Source organism: Copidosoma floridanum, unplaced genomic scaffold (genome assembly GCF_036245765.1).
Source record: "Copidosoma floridanum isolate Cflo_tuat_1 unplaced genomic scaffold, Cflo_Japanese_pri ptg000014l, whole genome shotgun sequence".
NCBI lineage: Eukaryota > Metazoa > Arthropoda > Insecta > Hymenoptera > Encyrtidae > Copidosoma > Copidosoma floridanum.
The window spans coordinates 5882824-5900144 of NW_028321891.1; the positions used below are offsets into that span (position 1 = coordinate 5882824).

At 41.0% G+C, this 17321-nt stretch overlaps 1 protein-coding gene across 1 annotated transcript; it reads left to right on the forward strand.

The window, feature by feature from the left end:
• The first annotated feature begins 974 nt into the window (after nucleotides 1-974).
• magu (SPARC related modular calcium binding-like protein magu) lies at nucleotides 975-16549 on the forward strand. Its single transcript, XM_089592180.1, has 10 exons — nucleotides 975-1214; nucleotides 12240-12402; nucleotides 12490-12894; nucleotides 12992-13219; nucleotides 14523-14573; nucleotides 15176-15256; nucleotides 15372-15605; nucleotides 15691-15863; nucleotides 15954-16126; nucleotides 16221-16549. The coding sequence occupies exons 1-10, from the start codon at nucleotides 1125-1127 to the stop codon at nucleotides 16300-16302; spliced, it is 1680 nt and encodes a 559-aa protein (XP_089448306.1). The 5' UTR covers nucleotides 975-1124; the 3' UTR covers nucleotides 16303-16549.
• Nucleotides 16550-17321: the final 772 nt, after the last annotated feature.

The following is a 17321-nucleotide window of genomic DNA, read 5'->3' on the forward strand; positions in this document are numbered from 1 at the left end:
TCACCCGATCCAACCATACACTCGCATACTTGTAACAGTAACGCGTTTAAATCTCATTCTTTTTTTTTTTTTTTGTTTCATCAGGTGGTTTTTTTCCTCTTCTTTTTCTCACAGCAAACAGGCAGCTGTTTTCATATATCTCGGACGAAACTTGAATTCGAACGCGATATGGAAATCTTGATAATGTACACACACCCACACGCGCGAGTTCATAATACATGTACGTCGATCGAAGAGAAAAAAAAAAATTCCATCGCTATCATTTCTACTTGGATGAACTTGCCTAATATACACGATACTTGTCATAAAGTTTCCCAAATGTGCAGGTATACAGATCGAATAGAAAATCCCAAAGGGACCATCACACATCTCGTATGTAAAAATACACGTGTATAAATGTACCTTATACGTACACGCACATATATAAAACATTTTTCGGCATTGATACTTACAAATGTATAGTGTACGGACAATTTATATATAAATTCATGTGCAAGTCGTATCGAAGCGTGTTTTATATACACATGTATCTGTCGGAGAGTCCGGAGCTGCACTAGCATCGGGCTGCTGCCGCTCCGACACATATAACACAAGTGGCAATAAGTGCCGCTCTTCTATACGGGCATGTTGTATGGTCGGCCGCTGGAGCTCAGTCAGTCGCTCAGCAGCACTTGCCGCGACTGGACGGACACGCGCCTCCGCTCGCACAACTTACACCCGTACACCATCTGCTTTTTCTACAAACTCTCTCTCTCTCGCTCCCAGTTACCGATCTTTCGTGCATATATATAGATTTGTCACGCGCACCATGAACCGCGAGCTCGGACCTTTCGTCAACAACGCCGAGCCTCGCCGCGCCGCTTGATATCGTCCTCGGACCCCACGGTTTATTATCCCGCACCTTCCTCCGACTCGGGAGGGAAAAAAAAAAAAGAAAAAAAAAGGGAATGGCCTGCTCGCCGGGGGCTTTGAAATTTGGCAGCAGCCAGCAGTGATATCGTCGTTGATGTCGCCGCGCTTGACGCACTTTGGAAGCGAGCCCCTGTTTCACCCTCTGCCCCCGGGACGTACGAGTAGGCGATCGCTGGACTATCGAGGTGGACGAGATCGGTACGCCGAGGAACATGTCGACGCGGCTCGGGATGCTGGTGCACCTGCTTGTACTACTGGCCGGCACTGCTGCCGTCCTTGCCGGAGACTCGGCCGACTCGAGGGTACGTATATATTTTATACTTTGTATTATTGGACTCAAAGTCAGCCCATTGTGTATATTTTAATTGCCGATCGCTCGATTTTTAGAGCTACACGCAAATGAAAAGCTTTGGCGGTGGCGCGGGTCGGCTGGGTGCTCTTAATTCGGATCAATTATCTCGAGTCGAGCGCGCGATTTTTCAATTGTTTTTGTCCGCTGATATTACATTCAAACTTGGAATTTCAATGCCATTTGTATGGAATAATGTAACAGTCATTGGATACACATTGTGTCGATGATGAGCACCGGAAGGAAATATCATTATTTCGTTGCGAATCTCGAATAGTTGTTTTCGTAATTTTTATTGTATAGGACCCCTCGTTGGGTCAGCGTTGAATTTGATGTTTGTTTGACGAATCGACGCGCAAAATATCAAGTTTTTCCTTACCCGGCCGAGGGTCGATGTTTCGCGCGAAAAAGATGCGGCGTGCATTGTAAAATTCAATGAAAACAAAAAATAACAAGGAAAACAGTTTTATGTGGCTATTTTAGTGCGAGGGTGATAAAATTTTATCAATTCGACGGCGATAGCGGTGCAAAACGATTTGTTGTCTGTCAATTACTGGGTCATTCGTGTCATGTATACGCGTATTTTTCGTTGCGCCTACATGGGATTACAAACACATTACGATGAAATATGACAATTACGTGTGTTTGTTGGTGTACATAACTGATACAAAAATAACACTACATGTATGAACGTATTTCTTTTTTTTTTTTAATTTTTCGTATCTTAACGGAAGCAATTAGTACGAGCAGTTACGCAGACGACAAAACAAGTTACACACATTCGAAAACCACTAACTACCGTATACTCCCTTTTTAACGCGTTCGTTTACCTCATTGTAAGTTTAAGGTCGTTATATATATATATAAAATCATCATTATCTTTACTCAGCAGCCAAAGCAGTAACAGTAGCAATAATTATAACGACAATAATAATAATAATAACAATAAAAAAAAGAATGGCCAATTTATTGTGTTTAGATTGTAACATATGCGTGTCTGCAAGTATTACATACAGATGCCCGTCTGGGCGATGAAATTAATTAGCTGTCGGGGAGGGTCTTATCTCCTTTATGATATAATAACACGCTATTGAGATTACCAATGAAATCAATAAAGTGTGATTCTCTTTTCTTCCTCTTCTCTGCGTTTGCTCTCTCTTTCTCTCCTCGTTGTACATTATGGTAAACAAGCGAGACCGAGACTGAGAGAGAGAGAGAGAGAAAGGCATAAAGCATCGTCGTCGACGTCGGTGCTGCTGCATCACAATTTACAATCGATGAGTTAACGATGATGCACGTTTTAATTGCTCGTTTGTGCATTGGAAAATCGATTTTCAGAGTTTTTGCCCCTCGCTTTTTCTTTAAGCTTTTTCATATCTTGCGAATGCTCTTCTTTTACGTTTTGTTACCAAGTGCCCTATACATGAAAAACTCTATTTCATCGTCTTGTTCTGAAAGGTCAAATCAAAAAGATGTACAATGTTAAATTACCTTTTTTTTAAAGACAATTATGATGATACATGAAATATGAAGAAAAAAGATAATTATTTTAAGGCTCTACAATAACATATCACTTTCGTGCCCATTTTCTATGTATATTTATGGTATTATTATTATTATTATTATTTCTTTACATATACATTTTATGTTTTTTTTTTTTTTCCTCCCTCGAAGCAATAAACAAAGTTACCTGCACTTAATTATCAGAGCCCATACTTGAGTGGTGGGTCTGTAAACGCGATCCCGTAAAATTTTTCCTCCAACTTAAAAAAAAAAAAAAAATCTCAGAGTACTCCCAAGCAACAACACCACACCCGGCACAAAGCAGACCGGCTTCCGACAACGATAACCCAAACGAGGGCTATTCTATTCTTATCCCCCGTTGCGTTCGTATGATGCGTATATACGCGCGCGTTTGTTGATTTTTTTTTCTCTCCTCCTCCTCATCCTTTCTCTCTCTCTTCTCTATCCTTTTGCGCGTGGCTCTGCGTCTTATCACTACCGAGCAATTAATCACCGAAGCTTCTTTCTTGCGCCGGGGTTCGTGCGCGCGTCTACAATATATACCTACCACGCAAATACGTCCCATACATCTCATGGGTATAAGTATACCATATGCGTGTACAAGATCGTGATGTTTATTAACATCAATCCGAGTCGAGTGCTCTGTGTGTGTATATAATATATATACCATAAGAGGGCGAGATGTGAGTATGTGGACAGATAGGCTTGGCGCGGTGCACCTATATATACGTGCTGGAGAGACGAAAAATTGAAAGAAAAAAGGGTACCGTAAATAGTCGGGATTGAGAATAATCGTCCGAGTCACTGTGCGATGGGGCTACATACTTTGTAAGTATACTCGCTTGTGCGTGCAGGCACCCATCACTCGTTGCGTGTATATATGATACGCTTGTGCTCCAGTTGCAGAAAAAATTTTGCTATTTGATCGGCTGTAACGTTACGGTCGGTTTTCCGCGATGTTCGAGGCAGACGATCGTTCGACGAATCGTTTTGTCTCGTGTACACATAAAAACACGTGACTAACGCGTGCCCCCTTCTTTTACAGGGGTTATATTTTCTTCTTCTATTGGCAGTTAGATAAGCTAAACTTTGTTTTTTTGGTTCGGTAAGGCGAGGAGCGCGTCCTATGAGATACCGATTATGTTGCGATAACTCGATCATTGTTGCCGATTTTCCATCGTCCACAGCTCCAAGTGTCAGATCGTCTCGATAAAAATAAAATAAAATTTCGTTCACTCGCTGATTATGTATAAAACCATATTATAAATAATCGATCGATCGATAGATCTGGTTAATCGGCTGAGGAATGCGAGCGTGTTATTATATAGCCATAGATGTAACGCGATTGAGATGACGGCGAATTGAGAGCGCGGACAGGCGCATCGGCGAACCGGCCGGTCCGATGATTGTCTGTCCTCGAGTATAGATGTATACTAATATACTATTTTTATTATGTACTTATACATACCTACACATTCATATAAACAGCGGCAAAATCACTCATCAGTATAGGTTATATAGGTATACACACACTTGTATATAATATATAACAACGCGAGGGTCAAAGTCTCTCGATATTGCACGTTCACTGATGTATAGTATCACCGAGATCGGTTTGGTATAGATATATTATATACTATTTTCTCCGCGCAGTAAAAAATATTAATCGCACCATGTGAACGCTCGATATAACGCATAAGTGTTACCATTGTTACGCGTATCGATCAAGTTAATGATCAAGCAGTACATGAATAAACAAGTATACGGGCACCCAATATGGTGATCGTTATCTACACGAATAGACGGATAAAATCGGTAATGTGGCGAAAATGGCCGTAGGTAGGTATATACAGGTGTATATTTATATGAATGAGACTCGATGTAGGTATACGGTATAAATCGAAAATGGCCATAATTGGCACATAATCGTGGTTGCCCCCACGTATACGATATACGCTACACCGTCACTATATGTACCTATATCCTGCGTGTTTAGCGTCGTATTCAACTCGGTATCGATACATTTTTCTCTCGCTCCCTTGTCTGATCCAGCCCATTAAAGCTCAACAACGGGTAAATCGTCAAGGATATGGATATACGAAGTGCGCCGTCGTGGGAATCGGACGGGGTGAGTTTCCTCTCCTATACACACCCATTTTAAGGTATACCTCCGTAGCTGGAACATTATCCGCCACAGAACAGAGAGAGAGAGAGAGAGAGAGAGAGTAAAGGTATATATACGCAGGTGAACGGTGAAAATTTCATTTGTTCGGATATATATATATGTCAAGCGCAAAGGTGTCCATATATGCTTAATGCGCGTGGTTATTGGTCTCTCTCTCTTTCGCGTGATTGATCAAAAGCGCGAGCGCTGTTGCGTGATTCACTGGGCCTGCACCTATATACTTGCTCTCAGAGAGAAAAGTGCCATTACCCTTTTCAAAGGGTCCCATGGTCTGGTCCATTTTTTTTTTTTTTTTTTTTTTTTATTCACATGGGCATCGTCAAGTTAAAAAGTTCCCAACTTGCGTGCCATGTGGCATAATCATATAAGTTTCCAATCGGGCAAAGTACCGATTGTCCACGACGCTCAAACATTATAATGTACATGTGCGCCATGCGTATTTTTAATAGGTAGTTGCACCGTTTGACAACCATATAGACGTGCCTACATTTGCATAAAGACCTAATGTAAAATGTTGGTATTAAGTTATATACATACGTCGTGTGCAGTGATTTCTTTTTTCTAATCCTGAGTAATGACGATTCGATAGACCATCGGGGCATTTCAAGTACATCGACCGATCAGTTAACCGCAACGAGGGAAAAAAAAAAAAAAAAAAAAAAATCATCACATCGACCAAGTAGGTATCCCTCGTTGGCATTTCCGTACACGTTTTCTGCCATACGAAACATTTGGAACACGATAACCCGTTGCAGTTACTTCCATGTACACCTCTTACATCGCGAATGTCTATATAATATGCTCGGCTCGTGTGATTACGGCGTGTACACGGATACATATACGACGTGGCTCCAAAAGTATACAAGCAGCTGCTGTGGGAGCAAAGTTGGGCTTGGGAGTCGTAAAAAAGAGACGATAAAAGACAAGTAAATTGAAAATAGCATTGGAGCTGAATGAGCGTTTTAGCAATATGTACGAGTGCATTTATTTTGTTACTGCAATTTACTGTGCTTGTATACACGTGAAATTTCTACTACCCTTTTTTTGTTTTCGAGCTACCGTTGACCATCACTTTGCCGTGGGTGAAATCTTGAGGTTGAACGAATATAAAGTTGTTATTCTTAAGTTTTTTGAGGTGTTTGACCAAAAAAAGACAGTATTACAGTATCATTGATTTTCAATGGTGTACATAATATGAAGGGGGGATTTATTTCTTTTTTCTTAACGAGATGTAGGCGAAAGCAAGGATCACCGAGTTTATTCGATCGAGCGAGAAAAAGCAATAGACTCGGCAACAAAAAAAGCTATACTTATTCCCAGCGCTCGCGGGCAAATAATCGAAAATATATTACCTCTCTTGGATAAGGAATCGGAAGGAGCAAAGTGTATATTTTATCGGGATCCAAACAGTGTTGTTTTTCGACTCTGCGTGCACTGAGCCATAGATGGTCTCGGACGCGTGTATTTGGTTAACAATATACAAGAGTTACGTTTATTACGTTTACACAGAAGGCAAGTTTCTCTCCATTGTAAATCCTCAGCTCTGCGCAAAGATAATAAAAAAATAAAGAAGCCTAAGCCAATAACAAAAAAAAAAAAAAAAAAAAAATAACAATAAATTAACTGTAGCAGATGCGCGTATAACCATACAGTACGGCATTTTTTCTTCACGCAGACCATCTCTGCAGTTTATCGTGGTGCGATTTCACAACGAATGCTATGGTTAACTTTAAATATCGGTTCATTTTTTTTTTTTTTTTAAATTGCAACTTCGACGTTATCTTGAAAAAACTATTAAATTATCGATTCTTTTTCATTGCAAAAGCTATTCCACTCAAAATATTACGGGAATCAACGCGCAAATATATTAAAGTAATATATAAAGCCCTTAAACCCAAATCCATTCATGAACAATGGAAGTGATGCATTGTAATAAAATTTAATGTGGCTTGTAGTGGGGACTTTAACGACACGTTCCACATCGAGTCCTATCGTACAGATTAGAGAAAGACCAGAGATATATGGTTGGGAATTAGCCAATGGATAGATGTTAAGTGTAATCAATTATTTTCTCAACCTTCGCGAAAACCCAAAGTTCCCTGTACACGATAGCTCGATGTATGTATATAGGTACACTGTGTAACACCCGTGTACCCCATAACAGAGCGGGAGAGAGAAAATGCGTCCGGTTCTCTCTCTCTCTTGGTATTGCGACACGATGAGAACGTAAAACGCGAAACGCAAGCGGATGATATATATATATGTCTTTCCCTCGCGTTCTTGGCCCGCAGCGTCAAACACCTGCAACGAATCTCTCTCCTTTTCTCGATCACCTCCCTCCTACCACCCTCCTTTTTTCCCCTCTTATTTATTTTGTAAAACGCTCTACTCGCACTGACGCGAAAAAATTTTGTTTTGCTCTTTTCACACGCGGTGAAAGATAAAAGTGTTTTTATTTTTACGCAATTTCTGCTGTTGTACGAGGGGGTGAGAAATTAACAGCTCGAAAATCAACACCTATTGCCAGTACATGTCATCATCATCATTACTCGTGAAAGAAAAAAAAAAAAAAAAAAAGGTTGATCGTTTGCCATTATTTGCAATGCGTCGATTAGGGAATTTAGTAACACCTGCTCTCCTACGGCAATGTATACGTATATATGATGTATAAGATCGGAGCGAGTGGACCAACTGCTCCGTTGGCTTTTCAAGTATCGGCGAGCTTATCTAATCCACACCTTACACGTAATGAAGTGTGCGCGCTAAATTGTGAATCGGGAAAGAAAACAAAAAAAATTATAACGTATCGGTGAAACGAGTGCGTGTCGGAGGAGAGGAGAGAGAGAGAGAGAGAGTGGATTTAAAATCCCCCATACGTATGTAACGTGTACGTATGGATACAATGTACACGTGTAATCTCGATCGAGTTGTTGGATCGGTAAAATATGCCGAAAATTTATTCGTTGCGCGCATACGTTATTCATTTTTACCGTCGTTTGGGACGATTTTTGACACATGTCACATGTACACACTCGAAGATGTACGAGCTTTCTTAAATTGAATCTTCTTTTTTTTATTTAATCAACGCGAGTCATTTTATACAACGTATACGCATAATTACATATGTATACGTATATATTTTACAGATGGTCGAGTGGGCAAAACGATGGTATTGATTTATTACTGTACACGGAATCGATAAGAGTCGACCCGAGATGTAAATGAGAGAGAGAGAGAAAAAAGGCGGACCGTACACGTTCAAAAAAGGGTTATCAATCACGCGATTTTTTTTTTTATTACAAATGAAAAGGAAATACCGTTAAATAAAGAGCACAAGAGAGAGAGAGAGAGAGAGAGGGATACCGGTGCGGTATTTAGAAAGCACTTGTGGAGTTTGGCTCGCGTGCGGAGCGATCCCGCGAGTGCAGACGTTATAAAAGGCTAATGCGTTTTGCCTAATCGGTATTGATGCATCGCAGCCCACTATGATATATACATGTGTACACTTGACAATGGATATTATATACTCGGTAATCATACGTACCAAGTATACCTATACCATATTTTTATAGTGGTACAAGTATAAGTACTGGCATAGGGAAGTAAGTCTCAATGATATTGCACTGATGTATGAGAGCAGTTTTTTCTGCAGCTAGAATTTTGAAAGGCTATACGCATGCTTATGCATGGACCGACCAATTAATGCAGGCATCGATCGATTTCTCTTGATTTTTTTTTTTTTGCTTGTACCTGTAAACAATATTTTCACTTTTGTATACTTACTATAATAACCAGCAATGCTGTTTACACGAGGTTGATCATGTGCAAATTGTTTTGAAGCAAAATATATTGAACAAAGCTCTATATCGCCGGACAGTACATCAGGAGTCGTTCATTACTGGACCGGATATTTCATAAAACTCCACCTTTGTATTTTTTACTCTTCGGATGCGTTCACAGACAGACATATGTACGAAAACTTCCTGCACTTTTATTGTGTATAAGTATACTTTGTGAAACTAACGTATATGTAATATGAGAAAAAAAACGAGGATAAGATAGCCCAGAGATCGGCGTCAATTGAGTACCGGTAAAAGATTGTCTTTGCGCATCGGATTACGGGAAATGAATTTTCACGGGTAACGTACTAGGTATATGATTTATAGCCGAGAGAGAAGAGGGAAAAAAGGGGGAAGGAGAGTGTCAATTAAATTGTTTCAACTTCTCTCGCTGATGGGCCGAAGGAGCGGATTCCTCTTCCGTGATCCGACGATCGCGTGTACCGCACATTCCACCTCACCTTTTCTCGGCTGTCCGGTGAAAAAAAAAAAAAAAAAAAAAAAAAAGGGCGAAAAGGAAAAGTAATAAAAGTAACATTTTTACGCATTAATCGCAATCTGACGTGCATAAAAGAGTAAAAAAAATGAACCACCTGCGTCATCAGAGGAGTAGTCCGTGGTGTGCGTATTGGTACCACGTATATGTATAGATTAACAGGTTTCGTCACACAATTACGGTGCCGATCTCCCGCTGGACGTATATTATATATCTGCAGCTCGCGAGAGTTTGGAATGCCGTTTCTCTCTCTCGTGCAAATGTGTGTATCGGTACCTATCTATATATGTATATATATATATATATTGAAGCGGATCCTTATCGCGCTCTCGTTTTTAACGCTCCCGATGCACTTAAGCGTACGTATTTATAATCCGAGCAGGTGGTTTCCTTTCTTTTTTTGTACGGATGCAAGTGCTGCTTCTTCCTCGCACGGATAAAACCGGAGGAATTTGAGATTTACCCATATACCTGCCCTTTGGAGTGTTTCTCGTTTGCACGTCGAAAGGTCACTTTGAGTGAATTATTTTTTTTTTGTTTTTGTCGAGATATTTTGCGTGAAATTTCACGGGTCGGTGAACGATGTATAGGTATGTATACGATGCAGACCGTGGCAAACAAAACGATATCGATTTTCCGTACGAGCGTGCTCTTATACGTACGAGTAGCCGATCTCTCTCGATCTGGCAATATTGATACACTTACCGCTACAACAACAATAACGACGACCATAACGGCCTTGGACGGCATTGCTCGTTTAAGGGGACGCCGCTCAGCCTTCTGTCTTCCATACTGTACGTGCGTATATAAGGGGGGGAGAAAAACCGCAGGCGCCGTGGCGCTGCTGATGGAAAATTCATTTGGCTCGTTGTGTACGCGCTCGCGATATGTCGCGTGTGGGACGGTTTGTGAAGAAAAAAAAAAAAAAAACAAAAAAAACAAAAAAAAATGTACCTACACGTCGAGATCTTCGAAAAAAATCACCATGTGTCGTATCGTAGAGGAAAAGAATGGTTTTTCCATTTTTCCCTCTCCCCAATGATCGTGAAATTAATTGTTCCTTTGCCTTGTGGCATATCTTTCAGCCCCATCTTGGGAAAAGATAAAATATTCGCCTAAAATAGTTTAAAAGCTTGTGTAATAATAGAGTTAAAGGCGTTGATTGGACTCAAAGTCGGAGGGCCGTTTAACTTTGTTTGCATGAGTTTGTAAGCGAATAAAAAAAAAACTCTCACAGTAATCAACGGCATATTTTTCGCCCCCCAATTTATCGACCCTAGAAAAATACACGTGGGATTTGAAGTAAAAAACGCGTGACGATTTTTCAAAGATTCGGTCGTGCTACGTGAGAGACGCGTGTAATAATTATTGGTCGTCGTCGTGACAGGCTTTTCATAAAAAGCGCTTGTATCGCGTGCCACGCCGATCGACTCGCCCGTGATAAATGAGCGTTGCGTGCGAGAGATGCTAAATTAAACGGTCGCGCCGATTTTTTTTTTTTTTTTTTTTTTTTTCCCTCCCTTTTTCCTCCTCACTCGGATACATTATCCGCGAGCTCCCGCGATAATATTATACCGATGTGTTTTTGCGCGAGTGCTCTTATTTACGTACAGACCGAGTTATTTTTAACCAGAGCTCGGGTTCGAAAATAGAATAAGCAACATGAATTTATTCATTTAATTAATACGTGTATATATATACAAATGCACGCAAGTTCAGGTATACATATATATATGCGTGCCGATAATCCTATTCTCGGGGAAATGATTAAAAGTGCTCCCGATACCCAGGCACGATCGGCAGAGAAATCCGAGGAATCTTGGGTGCCGATGTAATTTTCTTGCTCGAAGTAAAAAGTTTAAGGACAAGCGCGAATGTATCGGTAAAGTGAAACTATCGCGCGCGTAACGGTAGCGGCGCCTCGGACTTATGCCTTTTTTTTAATTTTTTTTTTTTTTTTATAACGATCTTGGAGTTTGCCAACAACAACGATATGTACGGTGTACCGACCGCGTTTTCGTGACCGCACCGTGGCTGGTCTTCGTCGCCGATCGCGATACTCCCGGTTGCACAATAACTTTTTTTTTTTTTTATTTCTACTCGCACGTGTACGTCAAAGTCACCGAAGGAGGTGAATTCGTCGCCTTTCGACTCGTCTATTTTATTTTTTTTTCCTTCTTTTTCTATGAACAGATCGTTGTACCGCGTAGTTATACCGATCTCTTGGATGCCAGGCTTTTTCTCTCCAACAGTTCTAGTTCGCCTCGGGATAATTAAAGGTAGCAGTTTATCTCTGTTGTTTTTTCTTCTTCTTTTTATAACATCGCGAGAAAGAGAGGAGGGATGCCACACAAAAGTAGAAATCGGTATCACAGCGAGTCTATTTTAAAGCACATTAACATGCCGATTTGCATACATCGGCGTCCCGAATGAGATTTATCCAGCAACTGTACGTGTAAGTATACAGATACACGTACGCATAATCAGACACGCGTGAACACTGTATACTTAAAATAGATGCCACGTATTGGAGTTACCGATCCTCGGGAGGGGAAGAAAAATAAAAAAAAAAGGACAAGAAACGAAGGGAAACGCATTTTTTCATTCGTTTTCCATATACCTATATAAACACACGTCTCCAGCATCTACATTGGCCATAATTTGCAGGTATATATATTATAGGCTCTGTCTTCAAGACCAAGCGCTGGGGCGTGTTGGTTGCTCGTACTCCGGCGTCTATTAGTTATGAAACACTATGTCATGAGTTTGCGACGGGGAGTCGGTATAAATTTGACGGGATTAAAGAATATCGAACGCGCCTCGATTGACGTTGCAGCGGTGATATAATCCCGGAAAGAGGGAAAATCGGTACTTTATGAAAACAAAAACGAATGAAAAAATAATACCTTCAAAATGTGATTGTGTGCTCCGCAGGAGGACTGCAAGCGGCGCACGGCCACGTGTTCGGCGGACGCGTCAAAAAATGGCCCCGTCTGCGGTACCGATGGGGTAACCTACCCGAACCACTGCAGGCTCGTGGCAAAGCAGTGCAGCACCGGCAACGCCATCCACGTGAAGCACACCGGTGCCTGTCCAGGTACGCATCATATACTACCCTCCCACCCCCACACACAAGTATATAATATATTATACTAATGACGCGCGCAATCGCATGGACGAGCAGATAGGCCAGCGTGTCTGTCGGCCCGAGCGGCAGCGCGGCCAGGCGAGAGGATAGTGTGCAGGCCGGACGGGACGTACGCCCCGATGCAGTGCCACAAGGAGACGGGGCATTGTTGGTGCGTGACGGCACAGGGCCGGCCTCTGCCCAACACGTCGGTGCGGGATTCTCGGCCGCGGTGCAACCGTATGGTGGCCGCCGCGGCCGCGGAGAGGAAAAACGGCCTGGCCCTCATGCAGCCCGAGAGGGCCCAGAGGCGCCGCTCGCCCACGCGCAACCAGAGGAGGCAGTACAGCAACAGGCACCGCGCCACCTGCGACCGGGCGGACAAGGCGAGGTTCAACGGAAACCTCATCGATAGCTTCAAGATCGAGTACCGGAGAGCCAACGCGTCCTCGGCCCTCGAAGGTGAGCGCTTCACTTCCCTTTATATCGGGGTCATTTTTTCATAAATACATGTAGTGGTGGTATGTGTATATATTTTTTTTTTTTTCATCCCCCAAAGACGTGGACAAGAACGTCGAGCGCGTGCTGTCGTGGAAGTTTGTGGGTCTGGACAGGGACGGCGATGGTTTTCTGGACCGCGGCGAGTACAAGGAGCTCCGGAGGCTGGCCAAGAAGGCCGTGAGGCCGAAAAAGTGCGCGAGGACCTTTGCCCGTAGCTGCGATCTCAATCGAGACCTCAAACTCTCGAGGCAGGAGTGGGGCGCCTGTTTGGCCAACGACTTTACGCGTAAGCACACTTTTTTTTTTTTTTTTTTGTTTTTTTTTTTTATCTATAGGGTGTGGTGTGATGCACGAACAGTTTGTATGCGTTTATGGCCGCTGTTTATCGGTTTTGTTGTCGTTGCTTGGTCCAATCTTTGTATGGTTACATGTATACCTACTTGCATGAGCTGGTAAAGGGCGCTTTGAGGGCGCTATTTTATGTCGGTGCCATTTTTCTTTCTTCCGGTTAAAAATTCAAAGGGGCAATTTTTCTCACTTTACTTGCGCTAACTCATATGAGAAATTTCACGAGAGAAAAACACATTTTTACCCTGTCTTTATAATAAACGTCAACATTTTTTGTACACGTTGTATATCTAAAGGCTATCGTGAAATTATAAACGGACAATATGTTGCCGTTTTTGATGATTTAGCCAACTTCGCGTTTTGGTTTGATGAAAAAATTATGAAAAAAAAAAAAAAAATTAAATTAAGAATAAAACAGTGTTGAGAGAGGAAAAAAAAAAACAAATCGTGACAAGCCAAGCACACATACGTATAGACCGTCTTTCCGGAGTGCGCGCATTGGGAGCCTTAATCGAGACGGAGAGTTAAAAAGCAGACAGGCAGGGCCCATTATCTCGATTTGCATTGCACAGAAGTGAGCTACCCAAGTATATATGTATATACATGTAGATACCATGTACATACATACACGTATACGTTACAAGCTCGAAAGTAAAATTAAGCTTCCGTCCGGGATGTCGCCTTTGAAACGCGGACAATTTGTACGTGATCAACCCGACGCTCCGACCGTGACGCGCGCATATATTATACACTCGTATTAATTCGAGAAAGAAAAAAATATATCATTTGCCACGGCAGTTGACTCCCACCAATTTTTTTCCACAAATATTAATATCCGCATCAACATGTCATCGTTAATTTCGCGGATGTGCCGGCTACGGTGATGGCCGGTGTGTTCCACCACAGAGACGACAAAACGAGGACTTAATTTGGGCACGCGACGATATACACTTTTGGGCAATTTATCGGCTCGGCTTCTCTAAATCCGTTGTTTGTTTCTTTTTCTCTCCCGCCAAAGAGTAAATTCATACGTCTAAACGGTGCACTTGGCGTGTACACGCGTCACCGCTTAAACCAATGAAAGCACCATTGTACTCGCGAAGAGAAAAAAATTTCACTCGCGCGAAATCGTCGTGAAATAAAAAAAAATATATCTATATATAGCAGTGGCCTGTTGTGTGGTGATGCGTGGAATCATTACTGTCATTCAAATCGTTTGTTCTTGTCGCTATGTCCCACAGACGATCGGCTGGCGGTCCCTCCGGCCCATCGCATCCGGGCCACGGACCAAGGTAAGTTATCTCTTTCTCTCTCTCTCTTTTCTCTTTGACCATTCGTCACTCCATACATATACCATTCGATCTTACATTGACTCGTCACTCGCCGGACGCGCGATTATCACTCTTTTTTTACACCACTTAAATTGTACAAAGTTTACTACGCGTTTAAATATGGTTATCGGGATGTGCGCGCGGAAAGAAAAAGAGCCTCCAGGCTAATCGGACTTGACTGCAAAAAAACCATTGATTTTATCGGATGGGCGACTAATTAATTAATTGATCACGTATTTGAATGGATACAGTAATACATCGTTGCAAAACAGTATACATGTTTATTCACTTACATGAGGGGGGTTTCATTGCGGATTGATTTTCCACGCACTATCGCGTTGGACCTTAGTTTCGATGTAGTTACTTTGTTTTGTGTAAACTATACCGTTTATTTGAGGGACGATGCATGCAGTTTGTGCATGTAATATTGTAAACAAAACAAAATTCGTTTGAGCAGTTTTAATCGACATTTCTACAATTGACACACAACGGAGTGAAAATTTATTTATTTTATACTTTTCATAATTTTATTGAAAAATATTTCTTTTTTCCCTGTTTTGCAGTACTAAAGGGTAGTCCATCACCCGTGCACGCGCGACCAACTTTCAATGACGACCCGCCAGAGGCGACCGACGATACGGACGGTAAGATTGCAAAAAATGGAATAAAATATATCACTTTTCTACCATTTACAGATTTTATAATGAAAAAAAAAAAAAAAAAAAAAAAATACACATGTACATTTATGTCGTTCACCAGCCAATGATTGTCTATCGGACCGGAGATCGGTTCAGGAAGACCAGAGGAACGACTCGCAGGAAAAGTTCTACCTGCCCGAGTGCACGCCCGACGGCAGGTACGACAAGGTGCAGTGCTACTCTGGCTACTGCTGGTGCGTCCATCAGGACACGGGCAAACCGATTCCCGGCACCTCCTCCCAGGATCAGACGCCAAACTGCACTCCCGTTCCTGCGCCCGTACGCCCCATGAAAGGTGGGATACACATATTATACATGTAAAATTTATTTCTCCACATGTATAATATATATATATTATATGTACGTTTTTCCTCCAACAGGCTGTCCAGAAGTCAAGAAGCATCAGTTCTTGCGCGACCTCATGGAGGTGATGCAGCAGAAAATGAAAGCGTCGAGCTCGGACTCGGATGAGGCAACGGACAATTGGCAGGCGTCCAAGGAGGAGCGCGTCGCGACCTGGCACTTTGTCATGCTCGACAAGAACAAGAACAAGGTGAGCCATGCATTTGCGAGCTTATGAAAAAGCCATCCGATCGCAAAAAAAAAAAAAAAAAAAAAACCTATAAAACCGTAAAATTGGCAGGTTTTGGAGCGCAAAGAGTGGAAGAGCTTCCGAGTGATGGTGGCGAATAACCGGCAGCTTCGCAGGTGCGGCAAAAAACTGCCGAGGTACTGCGACGTTAACAACGATCGTAAGATCAGTATGACAGAGTGGCTGAGTTGTCTCAATTCCCAGCGTCCTGTTACGGGTGCGTTGTTTTTGCATTGAAAAAGAAAAAAAAAAAAAAAATCTTTTGTTTAATTTATCATTTTTTAACTGTATATTGGTACTTGACTTTGCAGCCGAGAGTTCAACGGAAAAGATCGCGACGTTGAAGCCCAGAAGAATGGGACCCAACCCCCTAGACCAGTTCCTCAACGATGATGACTAGGAAAAAAATAAAATAAACAATAAAACAAACAGATAAACATTTATATAATAATGAAAGGTTTAAAGAACTCTTTGAAGATTTCAATCATGTGATAAGACGACCGAAAGTGTGGCCTGGCACTGGCTTACCAAAAGTCGTCCCGATATATACCGACTTCGACATTTTTATAAGTATATAAATATATATATATATATGATTTAAATATAATTGTAAATTTTATACAATTTATGTATATCGATCTCGCAAACTGAACTTATCATTAGTTTACGAGTTTTACGTCGTTTTTTTTTTTTTTTTTTACTACTTTTAATTCTTTTTATTACATCTTATATTGTTGTTTTTAAAACTTGTCCATCTATAATGCGATACAATGTTTATTAAAGCGCGAGTAAAAGCTTACACTTTGTAGCTACTATAATTTTATAAGTTAAGAGGTTATTGCTTGCTTACAGTGTGTTTCATTTTTTTTTTTTTTTTTTTTTTTTTTCTTCTATGCTTTACGTTTACGTAGGTAATATTAAAGGTTATATTGAATATATCATATGCAGAATTCAACGATAGAATCGTATTACTTTAATAATATCTACAGAACTGATTGAAAATTATCAAGCGGCGTTTGCTTTGTTTATTATTACAGAAAAAAAAAGTTACAGTTAATGAAAACTGTGTTGGATTATAAATTTGACATTGAAAACAAAAATAATCATTAACTCGGAAGCATTTCTTTGAACTGACGCGAAAATTAATGTTTCTTTTTTTTTTTGTTTTACGTGGTGCACATGAGTATTAAACGAGACATGTACATCCGTCGACAGTATATTTTAATGTTTTAGGTGTAGATCTATATATATATTATTATATAATATTAATTGTTATATGTTAAGGTGCTATATATTTGAAGAGATTATTGTTTAAGCTAAGCTACAAAAAACGAGAAGGAATCAACGAATGAAAATAGTTCCTTATATATGTATAGATGAAATAACTCGTGAATTTCATGAATATAATTCATCTTTTTT